This window comes from Suricata suricatta, chromosome 12, assembly GCF_006229205.1.
Source record: "Suricata suricatta isolate VVHF042 chromosome 12, meerkat_22Aug2017_6uvM2_HiC, whole genome shotgun sequence".
Lineage (NCBI taxonomy): Eukaryota > Metazoa > Chordata > Mammalia > Carnivora > Herpestidae > Suricata > Suricata suricatta.
The window spans coordinates 5,357,266-5,367,007 of record NC_043711.1 but is presented as its reverse complement, the minus strand read 5'-3'; the positions used below and the strand labels follow the sequence as shown (position 1 = coordinate 5,367,007).

The 9,742-nt window shown below is 62.0% G+C and overlaps 1 protein-coding gene across 1 annotated transcript in view; it reads right to left on the bottom strand.

Moving 5' to 3' along the window:
• Positions 1–615: 615 nt before the first annotated feature.
• Positions 616–9,742, bottom strand: part of FBN3 (fibrillin 3) — a 48,534-nt gene continuing 39,407 nt past the window's right edge. The window contains 11 exon segments of the mRNA XM_029916504.1: positions 616–1,456; positions 2,654–2,804; positions 3,362–3,596; positions 4,874–4,993; positions 5,083–5,211; positions 5,743–5,859; positions 6,049–6,171; positions 6,677–6,802; positions 7,651–7,857; positions 8,377–8,502; positions 8,624–8,758. Coding sequence (XP_029772364.1) covers positions 1,118–1,456; positions 2,654–2,804; positions 3,362–3,596; positions 4,874–4,993; positions 5,083–5,211; positions 5,743–5,859; positions 6,049–6,171; positions 6,677–6,802; positions 7,651–7,857; positions 8,377–8,502; positions 8,624–8,758 — 1,808 coding nt within the window. The 3' untranslated portion in view covers positions 616–1,117.

The window sequence follows — 9,742 nt, the reverse complement described above, 5'->3', positions numbered from 1 at the left end:
ATCTGTAAAATGGGGACAAGCATAACAGCTTCGATTCCACAGAGCTGCAAGGACAACCAAGCAGGTGAGTCACGGTACTTAGAACGGAGCCAGGTGCTCGGTACGTGGTCAGGGAGCGTGAGCCGCTGTCATCGGCCCCAGCGAATCCACGGGGCTTGCGGTGACTGTCACCGCCAGCCTGGCTTTGTACCACTCGCAGGTCTGAGGTTCCCAGAACCTGCCTGCAGCCTGGGGACCGCGTCCCCACCCCCAGCTGGAAGGCGGCCTTCACCTTCGTCTGCTTCCCGGCTGCGCGCTGTCTACTCACAGCCCAGGGCTGAAGCCCAACCTTCCAAAGCTCCTGGCCTCTGGGGCCTGACCTGGGAGCCCGGCCTGGCCCTGCGGAGGGCAGCATCTCCTTGCTTCTAGAACATGCCAAAGAGGCCGCCTTACCCAAAATAACTTTATTGTTGTTTCTGCTTCTACTATCAAAGCATTCTGGGACCCTGACCTCCCGCCCCGCACCGGGGACCTGAGCCTGGCTGTGTGTCACCAACTCTGGCTGGGGCCCCACAGGCTTTTTGGCTTGAGGGTCAAGCCCCAGGTGCGCCCCCAGCTCTCCGTTTCCACGTCCCCCAGGCGCCCGGGGGCCATGGTGCAGTGCAGAAGAGGAAGCCTGAGACCGACTGGATTCAGCGAATCGCAGGCCCCTCCGGGACCCTGGTTGCTGCGGACAGAGGGTGCATGGCCGCTTTCAGCGGTCTCTGGGAAGACTGAGTGTTGGGGTCCCCCTGGGCAGAGGCCGGGTTCGCCTGAGGTCATAGCATAGCGCTTTGCTCTTCCTGAGTTCTGCGGCCCCACCTGGTGGGGGATTCCATTGCTGGTGGGGTCCACCCCTCCCACGCTCTGGAGGCGGGGAGGAGAGGGGGCCTCTGGAGGGGAGGAGGAACAGGGGGTGCCAGGGACACGGAGTCCAGGGCTTCGCCAGGGCCACCAGGGGCTCCCTGTGCTGTGTAGTGAGCTGGGTGACATCAGTTTCCCCCAAATCCTGCCGAACGAGGCAAGGATTGGGCAGCGCCCATGCAGTGAGTGGGGAGAGGGGGCCGTGGGAGGGGCCTGAGGGGCGGACTCCTTGCAACTACAGCAGCTGCAGGTGCACCTTCAGCCGCAAGGCCCGGCCCCCTGGTCCCGGCAGCCCCTCTGGCCAGGTGCCCCAGGGGCCTGCCACGCTCACCACCTGCAGCCTGTAGGTCCCAGGCCCCGGCCTCCGCCGCCCCAGCTGCAGGGAGCTGAGACCGCGCCGGTGATGCATGCGGAAGAAGCCCTGCTCATTGCCACGGGCGATGACATAACGGACCCGGCCGGCCAGGCTCTCCAGCGCTGGCTGCAGCTCCAGGATGTGCTCGGCCTGGCCCAGGCATGAGAGGTTCAGGCCCAGGGTCAGCGGGGCCTCTGAGTCAAGGGTGGCCAGGCTCACCTGCGGAGAAAGACCAGGCAGAGGACAGTCAGAGGCCAGGAGCATCGGAATGCAGTGGGGGGAGGGGACCACGGGGTCACAGCCAAGAGGCAATAGTTCATGGGTTCGAGCCCCGCGTCAGATTCTGTGCTGACAGCTCAGAGCCTGGAGTCTGCTTCGGACTCTGTGTCTCCCTCTCTCCCTGCCATTCCCCTGCTCGCTCTCTGTCTCTATCTCTTAGGATAAAATAAAGACATAAAAAATTAAAAAAACAAAAATCAAAAATAAAGCGGAGGACAGCCTGGAGCACTCTCCGCCTGTGACCTCCTCCAGCCATCCACCACAAGGTCCACCACCAGCCTGGACCAGAGGCAGAGGCGTGATGGCAGAGGCCGCTTCCCCAGGGGAAAGCAAGGCCGGACAGACAGGCGGCCACTCTTCCACACAACGCTGAAGAGGACACAGTGAGTGAAACACAAGACCTGGCCGCACCAGAGAGAAGCCGCTTTCCGGTGCCCGGGGTGGGGGTGGGGGCAGGGGCGGGTTGCAGCACTTCCTGCATCTGGGCTCTTTGAGAGCACCCTGTGTGCAGAGGACAAACCCCTCTCTGTGTGAACTGCTGTGAGCGTGCTCCTGGTCTTGGCAGCCGGACAGGGCCCTGAATAAGCCAGCGGCCTCAATGGCAGGCTAACCCGGGCCCAGTGACGTAGCTGGTCCCACAGGAGGCCATCTGTGTTTTCTTCTCCTTGGCTCTGGGCAGCGCAGCGCTGTTTGTTTCACCTAATTTGCATGTCGAGGGGTGTCTTTGTTGTTGCTTTAAAAGCGAAAGCTCTTCCTGTTTCCCTGCCCCTGGGTTCTGGACACTTCTGCCCTTTCCCGGAGTGTTGCACAGATGTGTGTGCTTGCTGACACCTGCTGGTGGCCCGTGAGTATTGCAGGGAAAGCCATGGCGTGCCCAGCCCTCTGCCTGGATCCACTGGTGCCCATCCCAGGAGCCACGACCACCACTCCACTCACTTTTACAGACACACGGCCCTACCCTTGTGAAGCTTACAGAAAATGATGGTAACAGTGGGATGACCTATAGAACCACTGTTTTTCCAGGAAAAGGGAAAAAACCAAAAGGGGAAAAATAGGCAAAGTAATACACTCATATTTAGTTAACCTAATACTGAGAGCCCCTCCGACCCAACTCTCCTATCCCTTCATTCTCCTGACCTGGTGGCCCCTATAGGCACTGCGCCGTGGCCGGTCACGAGGCGGAAGGCCATTGATCTTGCATTCATAGCAGGCTTCAGATGAAAGCAGCCCCTCCTCTTCTGTGAGCTCCTGGGGTCCAGCGCTGAAGCCCAGGCCAGACACGCAGTGCCTGGGCCAGGACAAGGTGGCAGTGGGCCTTGAGGGTCGGGCTGGTGGGCTCTCCCCAGCCACCCCCTCCTGCCCCCACTCCCCATTCTGAGCCTCACTGCCCATGGGGACAGCTGCTGGTGTGTAAGTGTGTGGCCATCCCTTTGCGTGTGCGCACACAGGGGATGTGGCTTACCCGGGCCTAGGTGTGAACCTGCACCACCCCAGGACGTCGATGTGTACGCTCACACACGTGCACACTGAGATGCGCGAATGCAGAAGGGCCCACAGGCGTGCTGGTGTACGTGTGAGCCGTGTGCTCAAGCGTATTACAGAGAAGTGTGCATCTACCACATGGGCAAATGTGCGAATGTACCGGGGGAGCACCACGAAGGCAGTTACACCAGAATGGGGTGTGAGCTTGGGTGCGCACCCATATGTGTGCAGCGGGGCTCTGCGCTCAGGGCTCCGTGCACGCGTGTGTAAATGCATGTGAACACGGACCCACCTGTGTGTGTGTGTTCATGCATGCTCTCACATGGTTTGGGAATCTGCGCCCGCCCTAGTCAAGCCCCTCACCCTTGCCCGGCCCGGAAGTAGCCTCGGGGGCAGCCGCACAGGAAGCCTCCGGCGGTGTTGGTGCAGCTGTGGCTACAGGGTCCACCCCGGGCCGCGCACTCGTCTATGTCCTGGCAGCCCCCTGTGGCCTGGTCAAAGTCAAAGCCAGAGGGGCAGACGCAGCGGAAGCCACCCAGGGTGTTGTGGCAGGGGGCACTGCCGCAGGCCGCAGGTGACAGCGCACACTCGTTTTTGTCTGAGTGGGGAGACGGGGAGAGAGAAAGTGGGGGGCAGGGGGCGGCCTGCACCCCCAGAGTGCCTGCCCACAGCCCTCCTGATCTCCACTCGCTAACTCCGGCTCCTCCTTCAGACCCGGGGTCAAAGTCAACTTCCATCATGCTCCCCATCTGCCCTGCCCCCTACATTCCTCATGTTTCCCTCCCCAGCCCTGTAATTCTCCTTCCAAGCATTTCTTGAAACTTCCCAGAAATCCTAAATGGTGGAATGATCTCGAAGGAGGTTTCTTCCTTGGCACTACTGACGTCTGGGACCGAGTCCTTCTCTATGGTGGGGGCAGTCCTGGGTGCCACACGATATTAAGCAGCATCCCAGGCCTCCACCCACTAGATGCCAGGAGCTCCCACCCCCCTCCCAGGTGTGATGAGCAAAATGCCCCCGAGGGGACAAAAGGTTCCCAGCTGAGAACCATGGGCCTAACTAACCCTGTCCCCACCGCTAGATAAGAGTCTGCTGGTTGGCCCACTTCTGTATCCACAGGGCCCAACGCAAGACAGGCCCCGGACATCCTGCTGCGGGAGGAATGAGCGCAGAGGGTGAGGCAGGCTGATAAGGAGAGCCGCACGCAGCAGGGGCCAGGGAAAGATGGAGAACTTAGCTGTGGACCCACCATCAGGGGAGGAGGAGGGACGAGAGGGAAGGCAGAGAGGCTGAGGGAGGAGAGCGGCCAGGAGGGGCAGGCAGTGGTGCCCAGAGCAGGGGAGGTGGAGGCGTCTGGAGAGAGCGGGCCACGGGCAGAGAGTGAAAGCCAGACTGTCGGGGAGCAAACAGAGGTGGTAAGGACGAGGCTGTTATTAGGAGGGCCTGGAGCACCGAGAAGCATGTGGTGGAGGAGGGTGGGGCACAGAAGGCTAGTCCCCCAAACTGAGGGCCTCTGTAACAGCAAGGGCAGCGATACAGTGCTTGCTCCCATTTCCTGCTGCCACACCCATGGCAGGCATCACTAATCAATCGCAGAACTCTTTCCTAGTGGTCACGGGGGCTGACTCAGAATCCTTCTCAGCGGAGCCCTCCAGGCCACCACTCCCTAAGAAATGGACTTGAACTTGGCCCTGCTGGCTCTGCAGCACCCCCCCCCCCCATTGCCCCAGCACCCCCAGCAGTGGGGACCTCACTACCTCTCAGGCCGGCCCAGAAGCCCTTTAGGTCATTGTGCTTTATTGCAACATCCTGGGTGGGGGTGGTTCCCAGTTGTCTGCTCCCAACAGATTCTGATGGGGGCCCCTTGACACTCACCCACACACTGGCTCCACTGGGAGTGCGGGGTGAAGCCCTGGGGGCAGCCACAGCGGTAGCCCCCCAGCTCGTTCTGACAGCTGTGCTGGCAGCGATGGGGCCCGACACACTCATCCACGTCTGCGAGACAGAGATGCAGCTGCAGGGCTCGCCGGGTGGCCCTCTGGACCCCAGCCCAGGCCCGGACCCCACCCAAAGCCCAGCTCTACCTTCGCAGCCACGACCGGAGCCGTCCAGGGTGAAGCCTCGATGGCACTCACAGCGGAAGCTGCCCAGGGCATTGAGGCAGTGCCCGTGGGTGCCACACAGGCCAGGCTGGGCCAAGCACTCGTTGGTGTCTGCAGGGGACAGGGAACAGGCAGGCCAGCCTAGCGGTTAGGGGGGGGGATTCGTGTCCGGCACCATGACGCTGGGCCCACCCAGCCTCCAGGCAAGCCACTGGCCCTCCCCATGCCTCAGTTTCCTCTTCTGTGAAATGAGATCCGTAATGGCCCCCGCCTTGAACATTTGAGATGAAGCACGTACAAGACTTCCTTTGCATCTCGTCGGCGTCACCTCAAAGCTGTGTGGCCCGGGATGACTGGCTTACCCCCTGTGGCCCCGTCTCCCCAGCCATAGCTCAGACACGGTAATCCCTCCCTCACTGCGGTTTTGGGAGACGAATCCAGTCACACAAAGGGCGTGGGACAGTGCTCAGCTTGGGAGTCAAAGACGAACAAAACCCCTTTCCCTGGGGTAACCAGCGCACTCTGTCCCCACAGGCACCTGACCATCATAGGACGTCAACCTGCATCCTGGACTGAAAGGGGCTGTCCTCCCCTCCCCCCCAGTGTCACACACCAGGGGCCGGGAGGGGTGAGGGGACTCACCGAGGCAGGCCTGGTGGTGCTGGGTGAAGCCGGGGGGACAGTGGCAGGTGAAGGAGCCCACGGTGTTGACGCAGAAGAACTGGCAGTTGTGGTTCCTGGTGGAGCACTCATCCAGGTCTGCGGCACAGACGGCCCCCGCGGGCTCAGGGCAGGGCCTCCCCGGGACTGGGGGCTTCCCAGGGAAAGACCCCAGAGATGCTGTCCGACACCACGCAGTGGGGAGGGGGTGAGCGGCAGGAGATGGGCCCGGGGCATCCCTGGGGGGGGCGGGGACAGAGCCCCGCGGGGCCTGGGGGGGGACATCACCTTTGCAGGTCCTGCCATCCGTCTCCAGCAAGTAGCCCCGGGGGCAGGCACAGAGGAAGCTGCCTTCAGTGTTTTTGCAGAGGAAAGTACATGGCGTGAGGGTCTGGCCACACTCATCTACATCTAAAGGGTCGACAGCATGGGGGGGGTGTCAGACAGATGTTCCCGGGGGCTCAGAGGCAGGGGTCTCCACTCAGGCCCTGCTAAGACCTCCTTCCCAAGCCTGAACCAATCAGAACCTATGGGCTTATACAAGGAATTGGCATTTTTTTCCGTGAAAAGTCAGAGAATAAACATGTTTGCCTTTGTGGGTCACATGGTTTCAGTTCCAACTACTCAGCTCTGCCTCTGTGGCAGGAAAGCAGCCGCAAAGGGCAAGGAAACAAATAGCTGTGGCTGCCAATAAAACTTTATTAACAAAAACAAGCGGAGGGCTGGAATAGGCCCTTGAGCTGGAGTTTGCCGATCCTTGACGTAGATGAACACAACAAAACAACAAAACTGAAAATCTTCAGATGCACAAAATAACAGGAGGGAAGTTGCCCCAGTGAGGTTGGGGGCAGGACAGGGGATGCTCTGCTTCTGGGTTCAGCCAGGTGCTGTGCAGATGAGGGGCGAGGAGGCTCACCCAGGCAGGCTGTGGCAGCAGCGTCTGGCGCGTACCCGGCCTGGCAGCGACAGCGGAAGGAGCCAAGGCTGTTGATGCACTCGCCGTGAGGGCAGAGGCCCGCGAGCATGTGGCACTCGTCCACATCTGGGGACAAGCAGGGATCAGCTGCACTGGCTGCCTCAGGTCCCTGGGGCACACCTCCACCCTTCCATCCAGCAACCCTCTCCCCAGGGCAAGGCCAGCCTCTACTTCCCCTGCCTGACCCTGGCCCCCTGCCCCGAGGCTGTGAGTCCTACATGACACGGTAAGGCAGCTCCTCCAGATACGCACTGGGAGCACCTGGCGGGGGGGGGGGGGGGGGGGCGGTGGACACGCCCTCCCGGCAGCCTCCCCAGCAACCGGTCCTCGGGGCACGCACACACAAACTTGGAAGCACAGACAGAGGCACACACACGTGCGTGGCACGCCAGTCACACACTGACGTCCCTGCAGAATCACAGGGACACACACTCTGCAGCAACTCAGTCCCCAACCCTCCAGACACACCCTTGCAGAGGCCCTTCCTCCTCAGACCTTGGGGTGGCCGCTGCTCAGTTGGGATGACCCGTCTCACCCTTGGTGACATGCTGGACAAGACACACTTGTGCACAGAGACGCTCATACACCTACCCACCCTCATGGAACCTGCTAGAATCCAAGCACACGGATGAGCTTTGTCCCTCTTGCCTACCTTCTGGCACATGCTCCTCCTGCAGCCCGCAAGCACCGCACACACACCAAGGAACGCACACCTGCTCACACCCTATTGCACACACTCCCTGAGGCGCCCTCGGAGAACAGAGAACACACATGCATTGGCTCACACACCTGCTCACCCATTCACCCAAGTTCACGCACACATACAGCAGTGGATGAGCGCTGACTCTCCCTGGCTCGCACACTCCAGCCCCCTCGGGGACACAGACACGGCCATGAACATACTCCCCACCCACCTTGGCCTTCAGCAGTGTAGCCTGGGCCGTGGGGGCACAGGGTCCTGTGGGCAGAGGTGCCAGGCAGGGGACAGAGCTCACAGCGGGGCCCCCAGCCCCGGCCGCCCCCGCAGCAGCACTGCGCCCTGGTGACTGCCTCACCGCTGCTCGAGGGAGCCTGGCACATGGCCTGCAGCACCTCGGAGAAGCAGGGGCCCCGCCGGGCATCTGCGGAGAAGGGGTGGGGGTGGTGGGTGGGAGGAACATGCCGTCCAGGCCCCCTTGCCCGTGGGGTCCTGCGGCACCGAGCGTCTGGCAAGGGTTCCCAGAGATCTCTGACACAGCTGTGCGCGGGCCACTGTCACCTAGCACTGTTAGATGCCCTCCCGGGCCCGGGCCGGGGCCCAGGCAGAAGCTGAAGACCCAGGGGGCAGAGAGATGCCCTGTGGCTGCAGAGCCAGGCCGGCTTCCTGGCCGCAGAGAGCATGATGGTCAAGGGCAGCAGGGAGGCCAGGGAGCACTAGGGAGGAGGGGTGAGGTGGTAGTGCGCTGGACACACAGACGGCGGGGACAGAGCAGGTGGCTGACATCTGGGGAGCGGACGAGGCAGGCTGCAGCCTGGGAGAGGAGGCCGGTGGGGACTCCCGGGGGCCGGCCTGTGTCTCCAGGCTGATGTGCGGCTGAGACAGCGCAGCCAGGGGGGTTGGGCTCCGGGAGCTGCGTCCGCCATGCGGCAGCCACACTCACCATGGCACTCGGTGCCGGTGGGGCTGGGCCGGAAGCCCTGGTCACAGTCACACTGGAAGCTGCCTGCAGTGTTGACGCAGCGGCCGTTGGCGCACAGGCGGGGCTGTGCGTGGCATTCGTCCTCATCTGGGGTGGGAGGGACGAGGCAGGCCGGTGGGGAGGCCAGAGCCCCGCAAGCCAGGCCCGGACGCTCCCCTCCCTCCACATTCTCTTGCTCTGATCCTGCACCCTCAAAGCACCCCCATACCTACGCAGCCGTCCCCAGAGCCAGGCTGAGGCCGCAGGCCTGGGGGGCAGATGCAGGCGAAGGAGCCGATGAGGTTCTTACACAGCATGCCCCGCTCGCCACAGTCCTGCTGCCCAGCTGCGCACTCGTCCACATCTACAGAGGACCGGGGATGGAGGGGGGGCCAAGGTCAGGGGCGGCACGGCTGAGAGGGCCTGGGCCCCACCTCCCCCTGAGCCCTCGGGGACTGAGAGTGAGGCTCACCCCTCCCACGCCTGCCCAGGCCTCTTGAGAAGCCCAGGGGTCAGGATTGTCCCAACACCCGCGTCCCCGGCCCACATCAGGGCCTGTGAATCTGTCCACCTTCTCCATGGTCCCTGGGACACTAAGCCTGAAAACAGCCCTGGAGGGACCAAGCCCCAGCCCAGAGCTCCTCAGCTTTGACACTAAGGTCACTGGGGACTAGAGAATTCCCCGTGGTGGCAGGCCACTCTGTGTATTGAAGTATAGGCAGCAGCATCCTTGGCTAGTGGAGGCGGGTCGCCGTCCCCACACCCAGCTGTCACCATGAAAACTGTCTCCAGGGGCACCTGGGGGGCTCAGCTGGTTCAGCGTCGAACTCCTGATTTCGATTCAGGTCCGTGGGTTCAAGCCCCTTGCTGGGCTCCAAGCTGATGGCACGGAGCCTGCTTGGGATTCTCTCTCTCCCTCTCTCCCCGCCCCTCCCCCACTCGATCTCTCTCAAAAGAATAAACATTTTTAAAAATCTGTCGGGGCGGGCGGGGGGCAGTTGGGTGGCTCAGTTGGTTGAGCATCCAACTGGCTCAGGTCATGATTTCTTCTCGGTCTGTGGGTTTGAGCCCCGAGTTGGGCTTTGTGCTGACAGCTCAGATCCTGGAGCCTGCTTTAGATTCTCTCTCTCTCTCTCTCTCTCTCTCTCTCTGCCCCTCTCCTGCTCTTGCTCTCTTAAAAATAAATAAAAACTTGGGGCGTCTGGGTGGCTCAGTCACTTAAGTGGCCGACTTCGGCTCAGGTCATGATCTCACAGTGCGTGGGTTTGAGCCCCGCGTCGGGCTCTGTGCTGACAGCTCAGAGCCTGGAGCTGCTTCGGATTCTGTGTCTCCCTCTCTCTCTGCCCCT